The sequence below is a fragment of the Pollicipes pollicipes genome, unplaced genomic scaffold (genome assembly GCF_011947565.3).
Source record: "Pollicipes pollicipes isolate AB1234 unplaced genomic scaffold, Ppol_2.1 Scaffold_2555;HRSCAF=2994_pilon_pilon_pilon, whole genome shotgun sequence".
NCBI lineage: Eukaryota > Metazoa > Arthropoda > Thecostraca > Pollicipedomorpha > Pollicipedidae > Pollicipes > Pollicipes pollicipes.
In genome coordinates, this window is record NW_023596136.1 from 46985638 (window position 1) to 47009503 (window position 23866).

Below are 23866 nucleotides of genomic sequence, written 5' to 3' on the forward strand. Positions count from 1 at the left end.
AAAGCGCCAGGGAGATAAGATATTTCTGGTGTGTACGCGCTAGAATGCGATGCACACACCGAATCGAACTGGGAGACACGAACAGAGCGCGTGATTCATCATTTCTTTGGTAATGCATGTACTAAACAAGTAATTTTTTTCAAATTCACGAGGGTTAGAAATATATATACATATATATATATATATATATAATATATATATCCTCTCTCTCTCCCTCTCCCTCTCCTCTCCCTCTCCCTCTCCCTCTCCCTCTCCCCTCTCCCTCTCCCTCTCCCTCTCCCTCTCCCTCTCCCTCTCCCTCGCCCTCCCTCCCTCTCCGCTCTCCTCTCCCTCTCCCTCTCCCTCTCCTCTCACCCTCTCCCTCTCCCTCTCCCTCTCCCATCTCCCTCTCACTCCCCTCTCCCTCTCCTCTCCCTCTCCCTCTCTCTCTCGCTCTCCTGTCTCCCTCTCTCTTCGTCATCTCTCTCCTCTCGCTCTCTCCTCTTCATCTCTCTCTCTCTCTCTCTCTCTCTATCGTCTCTCTCTCAAGCTTTCGTCGCATTTCCTGAATTCTGATCATAAGTCTCCTTTGAGATCGTAAGCAAAAACGCATGCGACATTAACTTCAGTTTAGCAGAGTAATGTTGTAACATTCCATTCTTTGCAGTCTGGAAACAGGCAATATTTTGCCACGAACGCTGCTCTAACAAATAGTTGCATTCGACAAAAAGAAAAACATAAAAAAACAGTACACTACAGCTGGATAGTGACGTGATATAAACTTGGTGCTGCACTGATAATACTTTACTTCCGCATCACATGATCCCAGTAAATGGCATGAAACGTTCCGGACGTACGGCAGCCACTTCCAGCCTTCATCTCAGAGACCCACAGAAGAATTCAGCTTCGTCACCCGAAATGCTCGAATGCCTGCGACATCCCACGCACGAAGTCGCACAAAAGGCAACTCAAGGCCCTAGAACAGAAGGCAAATAAAGCGCGACACAGGGTCGTCATGGCCTAAGCATTGCAAGATGTACAGCCCAAACGTGACAGCTTTCGACGGTCTCTTCCGAGGGCGAAAAGGACTACATATCTCGCAGCATGACATATACCTATCGGCATCCACCTGCAATACAGATAAATCAAATGCTCTACGTTTAAGAGAGCGAACGAAGCAAGCGTGCAAACACTTGCAGCATCCAAGCAATTGTCCCGTGTTTTGGAATCACTGCAGTGCACAAAAGGAATATCGCAAAAAAGTTGATGATTAATACCTAACATATATCAAACTGATTGATTTAGACCGCAAGGAATGTAAAATCCTTGGCCAAGGTCGACGGGTCCTACTCGTACGCATTATTCACGCTCAGCATGAGTTCGTCTGTGCCTGACGAGGATGGTGTTCTGCGTGAAAGATTTACCGCACACCTTACACCCATATGGCTTTTCGCCCGTGTGCCTCCGGTAGTGTCTCGTGAGCTCCCCCTTTACTGTGAACCGTTTCCCACAGATGTCGCAGCAATGCGCTCGTTCTCCTGTGTGAAGACGTCCGTGCACTATGAGGCTGTCTTTAAGAGTGAACTGTTTTCCACAGACGCCGCACGAATACGGTCCCTCACCGTGCTTGGTGCGTGTGTGGTGCCTGAAAGCGCGCAGATGAGAAAACCACTCCCCGCAGCTGTCGCACCGGTGGGTTTTCTCTTTCGTGTCAAGACAAGAGTGAACAACCAGCGACGATTTCCGGGTGAACGACTTCCCACAGACATCACAGTGGTACGGTTTATCACCCGTATGAATACGGTTGTGTCTAGTGAGTGAGCTTTGCTGCGTGAAAGCTGCGCCACACAACCCGCACCGATAGGGCTTCTCACCAGTGTGAATACGGTGGTGGGCACTCAGATCACATTTCTGCGCGAACGACCTTCCGCACGTCCCGCAGCTGTACGGCTTCTCGCCGCTGTGAGTTCGGTAATGTACCCGCAGTACCGCTGGTATATTTGAACGGATGTTTTTCCCACAGAATTCACATCGCTGACCCTCTGTGACGCCGTCGGCGTGGGCTTTCTTATGAACCTTCAAAGAAGCGTCACTCATGAATGATTTTCCACAAACTTCACAGTGGTAGCGCCTCCTGCGGGATTTTGGTGCTAGAATCAGGTTCTCGTCTTCACGACCAGTAGAACATGCGGTCTTTTTTCCGGCAGATGCAGTGCTAGTGACAGGTTCTGTTTGTTCTTTGTCAGCGTCCATCAGGTCGCTAACCATTTGACTCCCCGGTCCAAACGAATTATTCATGCACTTTCCGATTCGTCTCGAAAAGAGTGAGCCTTTATATTTTCCGTTTTTCCCAATGATATCTCGAGTCCTGATACTTGCGCCCTGCTGTTTCACCGAGTCCTGTTCCAACAGCCCTGTGAACATGGAAGTTCTTAAGACACATGTCTAAAAGAAATTGTTCAACATTTTCGCACAAAAACCTGACAACCACATAACCACCGAGAGCAAAATGAGTATCGCAGGATTATGAATGAGACCACAGGCCGAGAACGTAAGACATACACGGGAACATTTTAGCTTGAGCAGCCCGGTCCGGCCCAGCCCATACGTCACACTTCTCTTTGCAGCCAGATTACTGGTTCATGCATTTATAAACAGAAAAATTGGAATTCTGATCATATGACGCTGCGTAAATTGTCAGCCATGTGCACACACAGCGATCAGGAGGGCTTTCCTGCAACAATGCAACATCACCACATTCACCTCCCCGTTCAGATCACAAGGTAAATACAAAATTTCCACATTGCGTGCAAATGGGGGGGGGGGGGGGGAGAGGCCGGGTCGAAGCCTAGTCCCGATACAAAGAGATTCTCATGGCCGAGAGAACGAGCAATGACGGTGGCAAAGACATGGGCCAGTGTGTGACGGTCGCACGCTCTCGAGCACAACCCACAGAGCCCCCGATCCGACAGATGGCCGCACACGCGCGCGGCCGACCGGTTGAATACGACGCGCCTGGCTGTGGGGGACTGGTAATTTTAAAATTAAAGACATAAAAACCAAAAATTATGACAAATTTAAACCATCTTTTACCAAACTTTAAAATCTCTTGGTCATGACATCCGGGTCAAATAAGGTCGAGCAAAGTCAAACTCCAAATCGGTGTCCATTGATTCTAGACATCATCATGCAGCCGCTTTCACCCAAGTACCTGTTCTAAGCAAAAACTCATCGGCGTTCCTGTCCGGCCAGTGCCCTTATTTGATGTTTAGAAGGTCACGGTGACCAGAAACCTGTGAGATTCACTTGACTGCTGAATTGAGATAGGCATGAAGGATTTCGTTAGGTGGTATGTTCTAAAAACAGAAGGTGGATCAGGGTCATTTTGGGTCAAGGAAACCTAACCTTCAATCCGTCCAACCAATATATCTGTTGACGTCCGTGTGACCAACACACTCGAAATAAGCATCAAATATGAACCCAAGAAGCAAGTTCTCCAGTCAATAAACAACTCGGTTTTGACCTCCGCCTTACCTTCATAGCTGACCCAAGGTCTATGAATTAAGTCGAATTCCTAAATTAAATCGACTCATCGTCTAAGAGTATGTCTAAGAGATGTTTGGCTTCGTCTAACACTCCATCGCTGCAAATTTCTGAATGATTTCTCATTTGCACTCGCTAAAAGCCATGACCTGAGTAATATGACCTATGACCTGTGACCTATAATATGACATAAGAGGTGATATGACACCTATGACCCGTTATAGGTGATCAACCATACAATGCACGTCAGATCTTGCAGACCAGAAGATCCGTCATTAAATGATCTACATCCATGCAGTTCGGTGCGGCTACGCCGCGTCGGTCGGAAATCATCCTGGAAGGACCTTCCGAGGGGGGGGGGGGGGGCAAATTGACCCTTGCCCGAGCGCGTAATAAATACGGATGTCAGATCTTAGCAATAAGTGGAAATAACGACGTGCTGCGTAGCCAAATGTCAAGTGCACTGTGCTGGTCAACTTAGCGGCTGCACCTTGCAAGCAGATTCCACAGTTGTGCGCCCATCGGCGCACCAGTTAGGAAGCGGCCAACGCCATTTTCTGAAACTGATCTCAAATACAAAACACCGCGTGAGCAACGGAAGGTCTCTATGTTAAGGGGTAGTAGCCATTCTTGGTTCTTTTCAAGTCAATGGCGGTAGGACCAACGCTAAATTTTCAGGAAGCTGGAGGGCTCAGTCACGTTTGCCGCATGCCCTATGTCCATGAAATTACCAGTCTATTTACAAAGTCATTTAGTGCCGAAATCCGATTTGGACGAAAACGCATGAAATGGTCCATTACGGCATGACAGGAATCTGATCTTTACTTTTCAACATCATGCGACATGAAAGCTAGAGTTCAAGGCAAAAACAAGTAGACTAAGCAATACCGAGGGGTCTTCAGAATATTTCGGATTCCTAGGCGTCAGGATCTTGCGCATCTACTAACGTTCGTCGATGAGTTACGACCTCTCAAAGTCAATTCTACAGATAAAAGTATAAGAGAAATGAGAAGTTCATATCACTCTTGCCCTTCTTTAACTTCACCTTTCACCTTCTTCGGTCCATTGAATGGTAATTTCGAAAAAAATAGTGGCATTTGAGGTTTTATCGCTTCGTCGAATGCAGCAGTCATGTAGTGCCCATAAATGTGTTTGCCGATCCTAATTCAAACGACGCTTACGTACTAAACGCGCTATGCGCTGAGTCATCAGGCTTCAAGTGTCTCTTCAAAGTTTGAGTCACCCACGGTCGCGGAGCATTAGACAATCGAGCACATTATTTTGGAATATACATGCTCATAAAATTTGAAACGATTCTCGCATAAAAAAGGTCCTGACTTCCGAAAATTAACCTTGAAGGTAAAATTAAGGTCAAATGACGGGTGCCTGAAACTTGGGTGGTAAGGACCGCTTCACGGCTGTATATATGACGCTAAATAAGAATCTAGCACTTGTAGCTCCCGCATTCAACCGGGTTAACTTTCGGGTTTGATAGAGTTCCCGGCATTTCCTCGTCATAGTGACAACTAAGAATGACTTTAAGTTAAGAGGCAAGGACATTTGACGGACGATAGTTTATGTGCTGGATAAAGTTTCGATGCTAACAATCCGATATAGGTGGATACATTTAGGCGGAAATGAGTCTGCCGTCATTTGGTCTTCAATTTCACTTTGAAGGTACACCTAGAGAGATGAGGATTTTCCCACTAACGCCATTGTATGCACCAAATTCGACGCCTAAAAATCCGAACTTTGCCGGCAACCTTTGGATGAAATGAAGTTCCACCGTATTTGACGGAAAAGTTTGACTGATTTGCTTTGTTTGATTTGAACTGATTTCATTTGTATTTTATTGATTTGTATTGCATTGATCTGTTTTGTTTGACTTAGACCTCTGCACATAGTTCATTCGAAATTCACTCCATGAAGCTACCGTGGATTTTACCGGATGCTAAGTGGGACATCATCTTCGCTTACGGCCAATTGCAGACCTCTTCAGACGGTTTCAACGAGCGGCCTACGATTACGTAGCTGATGATTTTCGTCGAACCCGATTCTACCGTGATCATACAATAATTCATTTCTTCTTTCAACTACGGACGATATCGTTGTCCCAATACCCTACCGAATTTGAATTGTTGAATTGAAAAAAAAAAAAAAATTATCTTCGATACGCCAGTGAGCAAACCAGGAGAAAGGGAAGACAGGCTAACCCTCAGCAAATCCTCCCGGTGGAAGACAGACACAAACTACCGGCAACACAGGCTCAAGAGCGTACCAATTCACTCAAGTTAGTACCCATGTCTAGCCCACGGAGATCTTGTGCGGAATCCGTCTGCTGTTGCTGCAGATCGGATGTCTCCAGCTCGGTGTCTGGAAGAGAACCAAGTTGAATAACCTGCTTACCAGCGAGACCGCAGGCACAGCGAATCGTCCTCGAACTACGGTAAAGCTTAAACTTGAGCGCCCGGACCATGCTCGGCTGGGGGGGAGGGGGGGGGGGCTTTCTAAGCGTTACATATCTTAACAACCCCTGGTCGCAGGCTCATGCAGTTTTCAACCGCAGGAAGTTGCGTTCTTTAAAGATTATGCAGCATAGATTGCTCGTCATCTACATGTAAGGTCTCTGATCAGGGGCATCTTCTGGAAAAATATAATATTACCACGACTCCACTACCCCACTGGCTCAACACGAACAACGCAAAATTGCATAACTGCGGAAGACCTAAAGAACATGAAGAGAAACCGGGTCAAGCAGTGAGCGACCCATCGCCAGCGACACGGAACTGGCCGTTTGTGACGGGGAACAACACGGACGATCGAATGCACGGAATCGGGAATCGATGTGTTCCCACGGTCACGAGCTGTCATGCCAAAACCACGGGTCGACTTGTTCTCGGGCGTTTTCAAGGATTTATGCCGGATCTTAGCAACTGGAACACCGATGAGGACGTGAATCCACTGCAGGGTGAAAGCGGAAGCACCGGCTGCAGCCCGCTCGAAACTGTCCGAGCCGCAGGGTTGCCATGGGAACCATAACCGACGGGAGAGCGAACATGGCCGCACTCCCGGAACCAACATGGAATATAAGATGCAGCAGCCTAAACGGATACGGCCACGGAATGCACATGGGCGCGCAACCCCGCTTATGGTGACCACTATCTGCTTCCAATTTAGGTGTTTTTTTTGGCGATGATTCTGCTTTTTTGGAGTTATCTGTTCGTTCAAATACAATGGTCTTCAACCAAAGGATTGACCCAAGCTGCTGTGTCAGTTGCCCAGGGTGTCTAATTTCATTACCTTTCCCTTTGACATCATCTACGTAACAGCTGATGACATTCACAAAATTCATAGCTTTGCTCGCTGTGTGTCATCGGGGCCTAACGACGCAAGCAACTGTTGAGGCCATATGACATCGCCTGCCTCTCACCCTGCCAGGAAATGCGGGCACCCCGGGGAATCGAACCCGTACCTCTGTTTCCCAGACGCGCAGCGGTTAACGCAGACGCGGTAACCACTACACTACCGGCACCCTCGTTTTGCTCGATCTGTGACGCATAAGACGACTTAGTGTCGTGTCGCAGGCGTCCACGAAGATCCTGACCATTCGGCTTCGGACCGCGTACGTGCTAGCTCTTCCCATCACGCAGGCTTTTGCCTTAAGCGCACGCCAGTCGAATGCCCGCTGAGTGTCCATCAGTCACTATTTATGGGATCACGCCATAAATGATAGACAGACGACGGGTTTGCCGTGGCTCCACTCTGGCAAGCTGGTGAGCTCCCGAAGCAGTGCGAGGTGCGCACACCTAGAGAGCTGGTGAGCTCCTGTAATGGTGCGAGGTACGTAATATAGCGAGCTAGTGAGCTCCAATAGCGGTGCGAGGCGCGCACATCTAGCGAGCTAGTGAGCTCCTGTAGCGATGCGAGGTACGTAATATAGCGAGCTAGTGAGCTCCAATAGCGGTGCGAGGTGCGCACATTTAGCGAGCTGGCAAGCCCCTGTAGCGGTGCGAGGTACGCACATCTAGCGAGCTAGTAAGGTCCAGTAGCGGTGTGAGGTGTGCAAACTAAAGAGCCAGTGAGCTCCAGTCGCGGCGCGAGGTACGCAATCTAGCGAGCTAGTGAGCTTCTGTACCGGTGCGATGTGCGCACCGAGGCCAGCTCGTTGCTGCTGGATGGCGCCATTTGGTCAAGCTAAGTGCTGGACATGATATCGTATTCTGTTGACACTGCTCGTGTTTGTTAGTTTTAGTTGCTACGTTTATGATGGATCAATTTATGGTTAATTACCTACTGGCTGGTATTCGCTGGTGGTAGGTATATTTCTCTGTGATTGATGAGAGAGCAAAAACATTCAACCTATGAATCTCGCCAGGTTGTATACCTGCACAAAACCATCGAGCATCCGTACCTCTTATCCTCTACCTCGCTTCATCCTGCATCCTCGCGACACCCCGCTTGTCCGGGGCGGGCTGCATGCAACAGCCACGAGTGGGCCGAGAGCCCCGTGGGAAGGGGGACCCCAACCGGGTACCCAGCGCTCATGCGCGAGTTAAAGCCCGGCGGTTAGCCCCCCCCCCCCCAGGCGCATGCGAGTCTACCCTATCGTTAGCCATTCTCCTTCATCCCATAGCCCTGAAATGCTCATTTCTGGTCGAAAGAGCTCTAATACAAAAAAACAACAACAACAAAAAAAAAACATCGAGCTGACACGAGTTTTAGTACACAGTACAGCCTGACCACGTTTCGTTGGGGTGATCCGTTCCACCATTGCGAACTTGTTTCTCTTTTCGTTAGTTTCGTGTTAACACCAGCGCTGTACCGACCTTGGTATTTCTGACTGGGGCTTTACTGCCAAATTGCCTTTACAGTCACGGGTGGTATTCTTCACATGCTGGTAGCGCCCTCGGGGAAAGCGGGTCGGTGTTCGCAAGCCATGAGGGGCCTGCTTAGAAGCAGCCGGAGAATCCCTTTACTGTCCGACAGAAACCTCCTTCCAGACCGCACCAACCGGAGCGATGTGATGAACTGATGAAAAGCCCGGGCTCATTCATTCTCATGTGGGCACGCCCCACCAACCGCTGCTCCGGGCTACCTCAGATGGCTCGGGTGCAAACAGGGTTCTTATCAAAGGGGGTGTATCAAAGCAGGTCTAGCTGGTGCGTCAGTCCCTTTGGTCTCCGATTTACGTTACATCGGCAGTCGCATACCAGGTGTCTTAGGCGCCTCTACCCGCCGCATTCCACAAGCGAGCTGACACGCCGCGTTCGTCAGCTGGCGCCAGTGGCGCGCTCAGGGGGCGTCAGGCGAAGAGTCGACAGAGGCGTCGTCAGGGTGAGGGATAGTGGGGGAGCGTAACAAACTCGGCGGGTGATCCGCGGTAGACCTGTCTTATATTGCTGTTTAAACCTCCAGCCCTCTCCATCTCAGTGTCGTCTTGCATACTCCCAACTGATTCGAACTCATTTCCAGGTCGTCTCAGAGTGTAAAGTTCATGTCATGAAGAGTTTGGTGAGCCATAGTACTTGACCTGACCTTTGAAACCGTCGCCGTTCATCGTCATCCCCACCTCCCTCCTCTCCCCAGTCGAGAGTGTAATGGCCCCATAGTGGCTACCAGCCCAGCACCTGACACCGAGACGAATATCTACATGCCAATGTTCAGCACACATCTCCACACGGAGTTAGGCAGAGAAGTACGTTTTACTGTCGTCAAACGCACTTCATCATTGAGGAAATTGTTGTACAAAACCTATGTGCTTACATCAGCTGTTGAAGCACGAACCTCAGCTTGCGTTCTTCTGTGCAACAAGTACTCTCCCTAACTTACATCAGCGCTCAAATATTTGGGTGCAAACAATTGCTTGAAGGAAGCGTCCCACCCTGGAGGTATATTTCAAAAACATACTCTAGTGAAACCTCACGACTAGCTACGTGTAATAATAACGTTGCGTAGGGTCACTGCAGCACAGTCTATGCACAATAAGGATATAACCTTTAATAATTTTCGAGTTCGAATTACGCTGCCAAAACTATGTAACAGAATCACGCTTCTTTCCTGCCGTCACGAACACCGCAGTCGTGGCAACTACCGTGCACACCTCTACTGGCGCGAATACAGGAACGTTTGTGAATGCTCAGCGCGCAAGGGCCTGTCGCTGAGAAGTTCGTTGGCTGAAATTTGCACCAGTGCCTCACATGGACCATGTGATACTCGCATTCCAAAAGCCAAAGTGCGCCTCGAAAAGAGCCACTGTGGCAAACGCTATAGAAGAGAAATCAGTCATAGCACAATGTTTCGTTGAGTTCCCTGGATAAAAACTTCATAGTCGAATACATTTTTGTTTAAACAATGTTTCACGCTTTCGCAGCATTCATTACGCAACGTTTTAAAACACAAGGGTGTGGCAAATATTAGAGAACACATACGTTGGCAAAGTAACGCAAATGAAATGTACTACTTTCGTAGTGGTGAGCAGGGAGTCTAATGACATTTCTCTCGCAGGGTCGGCTGCTTTAAATCGAAATTCTAAGCTTTTCAGAAGGATTTCGAAAAACTGGTATCACTGATCAAATCGTACGCGTCGGATGTAACACGACGTGAGAACGAGTGGGGTGCCCGCTTGTAGACCTTTTTACGTACGAACTTTTGAACGTACGAACTTTTGAACGTACGAACATTTTCACTACAAATGTTCTCCTGACGAACATTTCATCATGGGATCTGATCTATAAGTTCGTTCGCCGGTACGAACCTTTGCCATTACGAACTCTACGTACTTAAACCTGACAAACATTAGGCATACGTACTTTGGGGCTACGAACAAATGCCATCCGTACTTTTGCCCGCAACCTATTTTTGTAAACTTCCAGGGATCCACTAGTTTAAAAAGTCCGCTGACGAAGATTACATCCTCCAGCCGCAATTCCTTAATGCGGTACAGCCAATAGCCCCCTCCCCAACCAGCTGAAGCACTCCACACTAAGGTCTCCGGTAAGGCTCAAACGTTAAAATTCCTCATCTGTTGCAGCTCTGGCTGTACTTACTGATATCTCCCAGTGATGACGTCACACGGTCCGGAAGGTCTTCGTGTTGGATGTTGGGCTCTCGCTTTAAGATAGAAGATGTTTGGTCACACATGGCCGCGCCTGAAATGAACGGTGAAAACGGCTGTAAACAACAATATAACATTACATTTTTACCCAGTGGGATATCGGTCTGATACACGTGAACTCTGCTCTTGATTTGCTGTTCATTGTCGGTCCTTTCCTGTCCAGCTCCGTCTAGTTTAACCGAGCACGATCAAGCCCACTAGCCAGTTTCATAGACACAATGGCGTGTACATGTGGTGTAGGGAGTAACTCGACAACCTTTTACCTCGAATCCGGTTGCATGGAGTAAATAGTGACTGTTTACTTCAACGCTCGTAAAATTATACATCTATGGGGAGATCTAGAGTAAGGAGTTATTCTGTACTTCACCAGGCATCCATCGGGTTCCATACACGCAAATGGTTTGACCATGGGGTAGACATTTACTTCGAAACTAAAGTTAAATAAAAAGATGCTCCGGCCCGTCGTAAAATAATCAATGGTGATCATAGAGGAGCCGGAGCATGGCCATACGGGAGCGGAGGAACACGCTATTCAGATCGAGAATCAACCTGCAGTGGGAGATTGTTGAACTATGAAGCGATCTCAAGATGTCAGGGGCGGACGAGTACGCATATGTGAGAAAATCAATGCAACTGCGGTTCGTATAGCAGCTTTGTGGGCGTCACAAACAGAAGAACGGTGGTGGATCAAGCTGGCAGACCGTTATGAAAACCAACCTCTTTCTCACAAGTCGCGGATTTCACGAGATTTTGTTTTATTTTTTGCTATGGCACGGACAGACATGACTTAAGTTCACAAAATGCACAACCTTGGGTAAGGATAAAGTCAGCTATTTCAAGGACCTTTCGTTGTCGTACATATTGCCTTCACACATAGTACAGCTTCCCTAGGAACCAGGGTATGAACACACGAACCGAACAGCACTGTTTACTTCTGCGAGTAGCGGAACAATACCGATAAATATAAGATGTCTGTATTTCAGCGAATAAAAAATTGATCGCACTTGGTGCAGGAATTAATAGTCAAAGCCCAAATCCATCACCACGCTAATCTATAAATGACCACACTTCACGTAACCTTATCAGTATTTCTGGATGCATTACAGGCATCTCGATCTCTCAGGTCCAAACCGAAAACATCGTTGCCATGAACATAACCGCTTGCATGGCTATGGAAATTACTTCAGCCTTGGGATTTTACTTTTTATTTCGGAGAAGTGATGCCAGGCCCATGAAACCGGCGTAGGAAGTAGGGATTAACGCCAAAATTACTTCTGCCAGCTCGCAGTAAGTAGTAACTTCTCTTCATGAAACTGGCTACAGCTCGGATCAAGGCCTAAGCCCTGGTCCAGTCCCCCGGTGTGTACCCGTCAAGTCATTTCCAGCTTGGTCCGGTCAGCTTCCGTGAGTTGTGAAGTGCTCCACCGTCTTGAAACTCGTCTGGTCTTTTCCAGTCATTTCTAAGCCTCTTGGGGGTGCAGTTTCTCAAAATGAATTGGAGGAGGGGGGGGGGGAGGGGGAGCTGACCAGTGATCAATTACTCAACTTCCCTCCAAAACACGCCAGAAAAGTTTTCCTTGGATTTGGTCCACTTCCCTCTAAGAATTAGGAGGGGGGGGGGGAGGGGGGCTGTAGTGCAAGTTGGTAGGGGGATGGGGCCGAAGTCGGTGGGAAGAGGGGAGGTTAAAGCTACCCATCTGCATAGGACAATACACCCCTGAATCCTACTGTCTCCGTGGTCGTTTCTATGACCACAGTCCCCTACGACCCGTACAGGACCAGCAGCGATGTTTCGGCCTGGTCCAGTCCAGCTGAAAACATTTCAGTCAGGTAGGTTCATTCTGGTGCTGACACTTACGTGGCTGCTGTAGCCGCTTCTGGTCACCTGTCCGGTGCTCTCTAGTCACCTGTCCGGTGTCCTCTGGTCACATGTCCCGTGCCCTATGGTCAATGTCCGGTGCTCTCTGGTCACCTGTCCGGTACTCTCCGGTCCTCTCTGATCACCTGTCCGGTCACCCGTCCAGTCCTCTCCAGTCAACTGCCCAGTCCTCTCCGGTCATCTGTCTGGTGCCCCCTGGTCAGCTGCCCCCTGGTCAGCAGCTGCTCTCTGGTCATCTGTCCGGTCCTCTCCGATCACCTCCAGTCACCAGTCCAGCCCTCTCCGGGCACCTGTCCGGTTCTCTCAGGTCACCTGTCTGATCACCTGTCCGGTCCTCTCCAGTCATCTGTCCAGTCCTCTCTGGTTACCTGTCCGGCCCTCTCCGGTCATCTGTTCGGTACTCTCCTGTCACCTGTCCGGGGCCCTCCGATCATCTGACCGGTCCTCCTCGGTCACCTGCCCAGTCATCAACAGTCATCTGTCCGGTTCTCTCCGGTCATCTGACCGGTCCTCTCCAGTCACCTGACCGGTCCTCTCCGGTCACCTGTCCGGTCCTCTCCGGTCATCTGTCCGGTGCCCCCTGGTCATCTGTCCGGCGATCTGACCGGTCCTCTCCAGTCACCTGACCGGTCCTCTCCGGTCATCTGTCCGGTGCCCTCTGGTCATCTGTCCGGTCATCTGACCGGTCCTCTCCAGTCACCTGATCAGTCCTCCCTGGTCATCTGTCCGTTTCTCTCAAGTCATCTGCCCAGTCTTCTCAGGTCACCTGTCTGATCCTCTCCGGTCACCTGTTCGGTGCTCTCCGGCCATATCCGTTCCCCGTTTGGTTCAGGCAGGCTCAGCAGGGTTCCGTGAACGCGACACTCAAGCCATTCCAAGTAATTCTGTTGATCTCTGAAACCCCAGTGATTTCAGCGCTCTATGGTCCACTGCAGTTCATTCCAGCCCACTCCACATTGCATCTTGTGCCCTATGCCCAGTATTCTGCATCCCATGCTCCGAGCACCGTGCTCCGAGCCCTGCGCTCCATGTAATGTAATCCGCCTCTGGGTCCTCTCTATGCCCAGTCCCCTCTATGCCCTGTGCATCATACTCTGTGTCCCATGCTCAGTGCTGTCCCTGACCCTCAGCAACATCATAACCATCTGATTCACATTTTGGTGATGTCATCACTCAGATGACCAAACCCATGTGGTCATGTTTGCTGAGTCTGTGATGTGGCTTAGCACTTTTGACAGCCAGTTGGACAGTCATATGTTTATTTCACCCACCACTCAGCATGCCCAATGCATCAAACAGCTAATGTTGCATAACATCATCTTGCAAAGCATTCATCTTACAGTTTACATCACATCCAGTGACAAAAGCATCATTCCAAAACAAGGCATACTAAGATGCAGGCCAGTTGCTGGGAACTCAACTGTCAACTGGGATGGACATAAAAAATGCTGGCAGTACATAAACAGGATGAGCAGTGTCATTAGAGTAGAAATTTGGAGCAATGCTTTTGAATGAAGTACTGATTTCAGACTTTTAAAAAATCAAATTCTAGGCCTTATTTTTGAGGCACAACAAATTCCATGTAAACTTGTTTTTGATGTCATAAACAGGGCTTTACCATGTACCTGGCCATTCAGACTACATGCAAGAGCTCCACCTGCCTGCCACACCCGCAGGAATAACATCCAAATGCAATGAACCGATCCTCACGGTGAACCACACCTTGTCATTTCAGCTTCCCAGATGCAGACCTTAACCACTGCACTACCAGTGCCTGTCAGTGTTGACTTGAGCTGAGCATACACAAGTAATTTTTTAAAGAGCTTTTTTATCTTTCAGAAAAGTCTGAATTTTGAATCAGTACTGGTCGAAAGAAGCATACTCAACGAATGCCATGAGACTACCAAGCCTATGCAGGCAAATTACTAACCCATAACAATATAAATTGTTATTAGTCAAAGTTACATGTCTGACATGCAAGACCATATCTCTGTGTATCACAAGATAATCCATATGTTTGTTTAAACAGTGATGCCTTTTCATAGCACTGAGCATTATCTGTTGATATTACAGTGAAAAATCATAGCATTGCCAATTAACTTTCATGACAGCATACAGCTGGAGCAAAATCAGCATGATGGAGAGGTTATGCATCCAAGGGTGAAACTTCATAGGTTATTGGAGGGAGGGGGGGGGGGGGCGGCAATGCAACACCATCCATGACAAGAGCAACCCCAGTATTTCTCTTGGACCATCTGTCCCCTATCTCTAGCATTATTATAGGTGTGTGTGTGTGTGTTGTGTGCATGTGTGCATGTGCGTGCGTGCGCACGTGCATGCATGCATGCATACATGCTTGTGAGGGGGAAAATGCAGCAATGCAGGGCCATGGCCCTTAGAAAATTCAGTTACTTTACTCATGCATATATAACTTAACAGCCTAGATAGCTAACTGAAACCATACTGTTACACACCAGCAAGCAACACATCAGACTAACAGCATCAATATCATGCGCAGGATAAATATCTAATCACCGGGCTCAGAGCTCGATTATTCAGACTACTCAACTATAGACGCTCAACCAGGTGACTCACTCCCCACCTAATAGCTACGCCACGTGACGACACGAGACTGAGCCGCAGCCGCGATGATCACAGCAAACCTGATAAGGGGATCGCTGACCTTTCCCAATCCAAGAACTCCGCGCCTCGACCCGTGCGGACTATTCATCACGACCCGCGCAACCCGGGCCGTGGCTGGCGTACACGGGCCGCTGCGCCAGTTTCAAGGACACCTCCAATTGGCGCCGAAGACGCCGCTAGGGGGGCGGGACGGTGACAGAGGCCAAGGATGGTTCCAGCAACAAGTCCAGGGGAGGACATATCGGCAAATCGTCCAAAAACACTTGACTCTCTCCAATCTGAGCTGAAATAAACAGAGACAAAGCGCACGGCGCAGACAAAACAAATCATCAATAACGTGTAAAGAAATGAAATAACCGTGCCTTTTTAATCCTTTATGGACCGCTCGGGAATGCAATCCATGTAGGGGGGCGACCGACTCAAAATTGGCTAGCCGAGCCCGGTGACCAACAATTCGCGGGGGGTGAATAGAAGTCATTCGATGCTGTGAGAGGGGGTGTGCTATCCTTTCTGGTTCATTTGTTTCTAGCCAACGCCAATGCTCAGCCCCCTGCGCCGTTGTCCCGCAGTTCACGTGCCATCGACGGCAGACCTGATGCCACCCGTACTGCAGTCGCACAGGCGTGCGTCCACATGGCCCCGACAGCGGCCATGCGGACATCGTCTTCTACCAGGACTGGAGACACGGGTGCTGTCTTCGTGGATGGGGTCTGAACCTTCCTCGTGCTCCGAGGTCTTCAGCCCTGTGCGCCGACGCTGGCCTACCCCGACATGGTCCATCATTGGATGTCCAAAATATACATGCGTCTTGCCCGTCACAGACCAAAGTACGGTCCTGTCATGCCAGCGTGTTGCGCTCCTAGCAATGTCATTTGGCCCGGGGAGGCGCCCGGGCCCCCCTCCCACCAGGCGCCCACCGTGCGAGCGTCCAGCGGCAGCCAGGAGGCTTGTGTCCGCGGTTAGATCCCGATTAATCACCTCGCCCCATTTCTCTCATACAGCGAAGGTGAGCGAAAACCAACGGTGGACAGCCTTACTTGGAAGGCGCCCAGTGGCAGGTTCATAGAAGGGCTATCGGATGGCAGTACTGACGAGTTCCGTCTCGCCGACGAATGGACATGCCTCTTAGTATACACATGCCTCTTAGTATGTACCAAATGAAATAGTAGTGCCTGTGCCTGTTCTGGACAAACGCCTCAACAGCTGCTACTTGACCTGCATTTAACAAATCTGAACGCCAGACAACACTCTGACAAATGTACACAGGCGCCCCACTAATGCCTGCAGAGGACTCGCCCTATGCCTGCCCAACATCAGTGCCAACGGTTACTTTCCTTTCTCAACTTGGCGATGCAGTGATGTATAGATCCGATACCACATAGTTTACAAGCGACAACCGCATCAAATCTGAGATCATGTGATATGCCTGCGCTTAGCCAGTATAATTCTCACCAATGGTAGACATAACAGACAAATGACACCACAAAGTGGTACACATGTTCGGCACGCAATGAAAACCTTACGACGGACGGAGCGGAGAGCTATCACATGGAAGATCTTGTATCTCACAACTTCTCAGAGGCCACAAGGCATGAATAATGGATGTCAGGGAGGCAATCGCTAGCCGGCGGCACAGGTACGCAGTCAAACCCACACGCCATCAACTAATAACGTAACCAAGTTCAAGTTATGCGCGCATATGACCATGCGATACGGTGACGTCCTCGAGAGTCTGGAAGAGCAACAAAACAGCGCCAGGTTTGAAATTTAACATCATTAGACGTGAATCCCAGCCCTCTTCAACCGCCTACGACAAAGCACAGCCATCTATCGGTCATCGCCGTACTGCAGCTTCGCTGCGCGGTCACTTGTCGGCGAGCAGCGCTGCGGTCGGGTCTTCACCCTCCGCGACCAGCACCTCGCGGTTCTCGTGGGTCCAGAAGCCGTTGAGGTCGATGAGGATGCTGACCACGGTGTCTCCCTGGCCGCTGAAACGACCGCCCACATCAGCACTGGACGGACGCCGAAACATGGACGTTGGAAAGGTGGCAAGCTCACGCGAAGGCTGCGCTGAGGTTCACACGCGAGGCGTGGCGAATAACGCTTACCGCAGCCTTGAACCGACACAAATCAAGCTCAGCTTGCCGAAAATGCGACCGACCCGCCCAGAAATTTGTTGCGCATTCGCCACCCTCAATGTGGAGCAGCAGGCCCATGAGGATACAATAAAACGTCTCGTGCGGCATCGGACGAGCGTGATGACCACAAACGCTATCAGTATGGCCCTGCTGTCCACAACACGACTTCAGCGGATAAGACCACGCGCCTTTGGAAGTCCGTACACAAGAGCTTCATGTCGGGACCTGACACCAACCCATAAGCTCGATCGGTAAAAAAGGGAACCGTGCGCTCGAGCGCGCGCACTCGGCTGCACATAACGGCCCATCATTTCGCCAGTATGGCGGCCCGTTCTCTCAGTCTTTCCGTGCTGTTTTCGTGCCGCTGCAACATCTGGTCGTCGGCGTCCAGAGGCCTCGTTTCGACCCGTACACAAAATATTTTTTTCACGATGCAAAATGTTGCATTTCTCACGTTAATCACAGACAAATCTTGTTCATGAGCGTGACAGCACAATCGCGACTGATTCTGCTGTCAACTTATACTTTATGCAAATGGCAACTATTAAAATACAACTTAGAATATTGCATAAAGAGCAGTGCGGCACGCTGTCGACACCAAATTATGCCGCTGACCTGCAAGTTCACGATCGGATATTACATCACATAGCAGGGCTAATGTCCTTAAATTCCAGGCACATCCACACTTAAAGGTAGCTTGTTTGATGCGTTTATGTCACCACGCCCTATCGCAACACAGTGACACAGAGCCCCCCAGCACTCACGTACCGCCACGCCTTGCCGACTCCTGAGATGAGCGCGCCAGCGTCACCAACCGTCCGCGAGCGCCGACGCGCGTGTCCCGAACAGCCGCTCGCATGCGAATCCGCCGCACGCCCAGCGCCGCGCCGCCCCGACACTCGGCCGCCCCGACCAGCGACGCGGCGCGCGGTCCGCGGCCAGCGGCTCACCAGTTGATCAGGTCCTGCAGGGTGATCTTGAGCGGGTCGGCCGGCTTCACCATGTCGAACACCTCGTCCTTGATGTCCTCGAACGGCACTGGCTCCTGGCCGTGCGCCTTCAGCTGCTCCTGGATGGCCTGCACACACAGCCACGCATAGTAGGTGGAGCAAGGGGCTGCAGGGCGAGCTTTACACGGTTTAAACGTTTAAAACCGAGTGCATGACACCGAGTTGAAGACAGTTACCTTCACACCCATTGACAGGTGCTGTGTGATGCGTGTCCTTTTCAAAAGACGTAGGGGTCTGGCGGACAAGACACATGCTTTAATTTTATTTTTTGACACATTTTAGCTGATTCGTTAAGACGTGATGACAAAAACACAATGCTCTGATACTGTAAAGGCCACGTGTAGGGTCACGAACTTTGCTGAAACTCATCACACAAAGCAAAATTCATCCCTGCATAAAAACACAAAAGGAGAAGAGAACAAAGTAAGAAAATAATACGCCATGGACACCAAAAACACACAAACACGCACGCGATGAGCCATTTTGTTGCACCGCGCCACAACACACACGCCCCCAGCCGTACAGCCCTTTCCCGGGGGAACGGGCCGCGTCGGGCTGGCGCCGCACCCTGAAGAAGTAGTTGAGGGCGAATATGTTGAGTGAGGCGCTCTGCTGCACGTCCAGGATGCGGAAGAGGTACTGCAGCGCCTGCGGCTCGCGGCGGTTCTCCAGTGCCAGGACGAAGTCCAGGTACGTCTTGTAGTCCATCTCGCCGTCGTAGGTCAGACACACTTGGAACACCTGGTCGATGAACACCGACGTCAGCGTGCCGGTGCCGTACCTGCCGCCGGGGAGGCGGTGTTGGTGGTCACGGTGTTACATGTGGGAGGGCATCTTTGGAGGCGATGTCTCACACACACTGGCGTAGTTTTTAACCCACGCTCGGGACAGTCCAAGACACACACAATTTCGGGCGCTTAGCGTTTATGAAATTAGGCTCATGAAAACACGAATCGGTATGGGTTTGTTTGTTGGGATGAACTTACAGCACGAAATGGAGTGGCCAACACAGCATACAATTTATCATACAATTTACACACATATCCAGTGAAAAACGCATCCTCTTTTACAAAAAATTGTCACAAAGGAACCATTGTATTCTCACGCATACAGCGACGCATAGCATATGTACACTCGCTGCGATGTCATGCCAGCAGCACGCCCTGCTGGGCATGCTGCTGACACCAGTCCAAGAGCTCACCGGGCCAGCTCAGCCTTGCTGAGCATGCCGTTATGGTCGCGGTCGAGGTTCAGGTACTGGCCGTACACGCGCAGCGCTGACGGCGCCGAGAACCAGTTGGACTCCTGCGCCTCCTTGCTGAGCTCCTCGTCACGCAACTGGTCAGCGACACGCGGGTGAACAGCTGGTCAGCGACACACAGGTGAACGGCCGGCCAGCAACACGGGTGAACAGCTGGTCAGCGACAACACGGGTGAACGGCCGGCCAGCAACACACGGGGCGAACAGCCGGCCAGCGACACGCAGGTGAACAGCCGGCCAGCAACAAACGGGGTGAACAGCCGGTCGCGACACGCGAGTGAAACAGCTGGTCAGCGCCACACGGGTGAACGCCCGGCCAGCAACACATGGGTGAACAGCTGGTCGGCGACACACGGTGAACAGGCGGGTTGACAGGCGGACCGGCGGCCGTGAGCGCGCAGCCGGGACGAGCTCGTAGCAGGCGCGTGGGAAGAAGCCAATCACCAGCACGCACATCGCAACATTAAAAGGGTCACACACAAACTGCACCGACGTAGACGGCTGCAAAACATGACAGAGCATGAGCAGGATGAGATGTCGATACATCGCACGGTGGGTTAGGATCTAGATGCCCAAGAGGTAGCAGACTCTTGGGAATGTTGCACGACCTATTTTGAGCGACTGCGACCAAACTATGTAACTTTCAGCGCCACTGTTTCCCGAAGGTTCCAGAATTTGTGCCGTAAACATCAAAACGCATATTCCGTTGCTGGGCCGACAAGTGACGCCAGCAGCTGACAAGCCACAGCAAAACAAGCCTTTGAAGCGGCCTAAGCTGGCCTGGCGGCTGTACCTCAAGGAGCTCGTCGAGAAAGCTGCACGCCAACACATCCTGGATCTTAATCTTCCCCGTGCGCAGCGGGTCGAGAAAAAAGAAGAACTTCCTGACCGCCGTGCAGACGTAGAAGTTGTGGAACGACTTCTCGAGGCCGTTCAGTTGTGGCAATGTTGGAATCATTTCCAAAATGTAGTTCTCCAGATCCTGTAATGGCAACAAGCCTCACCATAACCACAGCATGGAGATGGATGATATAATTTTTCCAAGCAGCCCCAGGCGTTTCCTGTTAAAGGAGCACATAACATGATGCTGTGTGGTGCGTCCCCATGTATACGTGCCTGCGCCCTGCACACATACGGTATGCACAAGAGGCGGCGTCACTTGTGCACAGAACACGTCAATGACGTGTTAGACACATTCTATTTTAAGATGGGCTTAAGGTAACATGCAATGATACAGCAGCGTTTCTGATAGAACGGCAAGCACAATTTCGAATCCACGTAAAAATGGACAGTCCGGTTGAGCCACCAAGACCTGAAGCACAATTACGAACTGAACTTAAAGGAGCCGAATACTTCCATTTCCTTACTGTTTCCCGCAGGTAGCCCTCTCCGGTAACGTCATACAGCGAGAGGCCGATCCTGGTCTGGTGCAGCCATACTTTGCGCATCACGTAGTTGAAGAAGGACATCATGCAGATCCTGCCATATGGGTCGTCCTGCTGCAGCTTGGCGAAGACGAACGGGGTGAAGTACCGCCTGAGGAAGGCGGTGGTTCAATTCATGACACACCGGCATGTGCAAGAACACGTTTTTAAAACGGCGAACTGCCTCAATTCGCCCGATTGGCTGAGCTGTCCTGCCAGCCGAATCCCTGTTACGCCACGGCCCCCGGGCGTTAATATGACCAATGCAGTCGCTGGCAATCCATTGAACGAGGGCGCGACAATGCTGGTCTTAGAAAGCTTTCTGTCAGCCAAAATGCTTGTATCTTAGCACAAGCACGTATTAATTGAAAAATGAGACGAGTGACCCATGGCTGCAATAAACGACACCAAGCCGTACATTGCATCTCACGGGTACAAGGATCCCCAGACTGTAGCACCACATGGGTGCAAGGATCCCCACACTGTAGCACCACACAGGTGCAAGGATCCCCAGACTGCAGCACCTCACGGGCGCAAGGATCTCTAGACTGCCATGTGGCAGAGGCCACATCAGAAGGAGGAAGACGTCATCCGTCCCCGGACGATCCGTCATCCGTCCCCTCAGAGGGCTCCTCACGACATCCGGCTTCAGATGACCACTTACTTGCACTTGTCGCCGGCTCGCTCAGCGGCCGCACAGAAGTCATCCCATCCGAGCATGCTCTCCTCACCGTCCGGCGGCAGCGTGTGCTGCTCGTCCAGCACCACGTACAGCGCCTGCCGGAGTAACATGGAGTGTCGTGCTCGTCCAGCAGCATGTACAGCGCCTAGCAGCGCCGCCAGCGGTGTCACACTCGTCCAGCAGCATGTACAGCGCCTACCAGCGCCGCCAGGGGTGTCACACTCGTCCAGCAGCATGTACAGCGCCTACCAGCGCCGCCAGAGGTGTCATCATCGTTAAGCGTCACGGAGTACGTCACCCGAATATAATATAATAATAAAAAATAAGCTAAATATAATAAATAATAACTGCGGCAATATGAGTTACTTCCCAGCCTTGCGTTCTCCACCCAAGACGACCGCCGGCATAGCAGCTGCCGCTCAAGCGGGCAAATCGGCGGGACCTCGAACGCACCAGCAAACGGCATGTTGCGGACGCCCACCTTCAGCTCGTCGTTATCCAGCAGCTGCTCGCTGCGCCGCTGCAGGAACACGGCGCGCGCCTCCTCGCGCAGCTTCTGCTGCAGAGCATCCTCCTCGTCCGGCAGCTGAGGCATGATAAGCGGTGACAGCGGGCAGAGGCATACGGAAGGCAGAGCCCGGTGGCGCGACCAGCACACGCGCGTAGTGAGGTTAAAACGCGCGGTGCCTTTGAATGCACCGCGAAAGCACAAGTACTGAATGCAACTTTCGTGAGTGGGCATGACAGTGAAACGTAGGTCTTAACCATAAGTCAAATGCGAACAATTAACTGCATGAAACTGGGTACACTTCCACGTAGGAGAAAAACTGAATTTGCAGCTTATTATATGCCGGGGTAACAGCGTAAAAGCGAAACGCTCCCCACAAAATTGTGTGATTTCATTTTAAATGTGTTGTATTACTCGCGGCACATGCATAACAAATGCAGGGTATTTTAGCTGTTTGGTTCAGCACTTGTCTCGTAATGTTGGTTTGAGCATGACATTCCATTAGAGAAATCGGATGTTTGCAATGCTGTCTCTTCGAGGCAACCCCCACTTCGCGTGCATCTGCATTTGTGCGTGCGGGTCGTGCGCACGCACCTGTACACACCAGAGGCGTAGTTTCGCAGTGGATCCAGGGGGAGTGAGCCGTGAAATATTAAGGAGCATACCCCAGAATTCACCAACAACCGGGTTTTCCGACGGTGTTGGCCTATTTTTCTCTCAAAATGGGGGGGGGGGGGGGGCTCAAGCCCCGCACTGAATAGGAAACTACACTCCTGGTACATTTCACATCCATTTTGACATGGTGCAGCGCTGATAGCTCTAACGTACTCCATATTTGCTTTCGCCGTTCAAGAGTAGCTTTTTACATCTTTAAAAAAATCTTATTCCAAACGGAACGAGCCGCGCAAACTCAGGTCACAGCAATGCACCCCTTCGGCTTTCTTTTCTTTGACTGACTGCCCACATTAAAGAACCGGCCGACCACCCCTTCTCCTGCGAATGCTTCTTTCGCTGCTCTTTCATCGCCTTGATAGTGTGAAGGGGTACAATGTCCTGCTGGAGCCATCCCAGTTCCTTATGAACATCCCTTCCTTTCAAGAGCCGCTCAGAACCTGTGCACCACCCAGGGATAACCGAATCGCGCCAGATGTACCCAGCAATTTAACAAAGCCTGCCCCACGCGTGCTTCTCACCGACAGCCAGGGTCGTAAAAATATAACGCATCGGTGGCAGTAGGCGGTTCTGACATCGTGAAAACTAGGTTAGATTCGGGATAAATAACTAATGTATGTGGAACAGCATGTGTTTTGGAGGGGACACACTTATAACCAGAGATGCAACACACACAGATGCAGCATACAAAGGCCATGTACGATATTTGCTTGTACGTTTAAATGTCACATATTAAGTGTACAGCTCTACATTTTCCAGGTCATTTAAGCCGATCACATGTCTCCTATACAATACAGCATTAACAACAACTCAGCTCATCTTGGAAAAATATGATCTGAGGTGCTATAACAAGGACGACAAGGGATCATCAAAGATGGTCAACAGCACTCCATTTGATTCAGTCATATGCACATCAATAGTTATACTTATCATGTGTCTAAACTTGTTACACACTTTCATGTAAAATCGAGGAATGACTTTCAAAGAAGGATCACTATCTTCGATTTGCATCC

General features: G+C 50.4%; 2 protein-coding genes across 5 annotated transcripts; both read right to left on the reverse strand.

Annotated features, from left to right (window-relative positions):
• Positions 1-1139: 1139 nt before the first annotated feature.
• On the reverse strand, positions 1140-15257 carry LOC119108892 (zinc finger protein 501). Of its 4 annotated transcripts, none has more exons than XM_037232437.1 (3): positions 15199-15257; positions 10569-10670; positions 1140-2393 (listed from the first exon to the last, which is right to left on the reverse strand). In XM_037232437.1, the coding sequence occupies exons 2-3, from the start codon at positions 10660-10662 to the stop codon at positions 1339-1341; spliced, it is 1149 nt and encodes a 382-aa protein (XP_037088332.1). In that variant the 5' UTR covers positions 10663-10670; positions 15199-15257; the 3' UTR covers positions 1140-1338. The 4 variants fall into 4 exon arrangements, with proteins under 4 accessions (XP_037088332.1, XP_037088348.1, XP_037088355.1 ...); XM_037232453.1 differs by having other exon boundaries at positions 15179-15253; XM_037232460.1 differs by lacking the exon at positions 15199-15257 and adding an exon at positions 15118-15172.
• Positions 15258-16378: 1121 nt separating this feature from the next.
• LOC119113107 (serine/threonine-protein phosphatase 2A regulatory subunit B'' subunit gamma) lies at positions 16379-23864 on the reverse strand. The gene is made up of 9 exons (XM_037237443.1): positions 23808-23864; positions 22155-22259; positions 21656-21768; positions 20935-21103; positions 20361-20549; positions 19508-19644; positions 18874-19087; positions 18247-18374; positions 16379-17146 (listed from the first exon to the last, which is right to left on the reverse strand). The coding sequence occupies exons 1-9, from the start codon at positions 23862-23864 to the stop codon at positions 17023-17025; spliced, it is 1236 nt and encodes a 411-aa protein (XP_037093338.1). The 3' UTR covers positions 16379-17022.
• Positions 23865-23866: the final 2 nt, after the last annotated feature.

Bases quoted from the DNA above. Each gene is read 5' to 3' on its own strand.
- LOC119113107 (XM_037237443.1), bottom strand. From the start codon at position 23,864: ATGCAAATCGAAGATAGTGATCCTTCTTTGAAAGTCATTCCTCGATTT. The intron at 21,104-21,655 runs GTAAGTGGTCAT...CGCCTTCCTCAG, and splicing joins CGAGCCGGCGACAAGTGCAA to GCGGTACTTCACCCCGTTCG. The intron at 17,147-18,246 runs GTGAGCCGCTGG...CGGTCGTTTCAG, and splicing joins CTGCAGGACCTGATCAACTG to CGGCCAGGGAGACACCGTGG.
- LOC119108892 (XM_037232437.1), bottom strand. From the start codon at position 10,662: ATGTGTGACCAAACATCTTCTATCTTAAAGCGAGAGCCCAACATCCAA. The intron at 2,394-10,568 runs GTAAGTACAGCC...CCATGTTCACAG, and splicing joins GTCATCACTGGGAGATATCA to GGCTGTTGGAACAGGACTCG.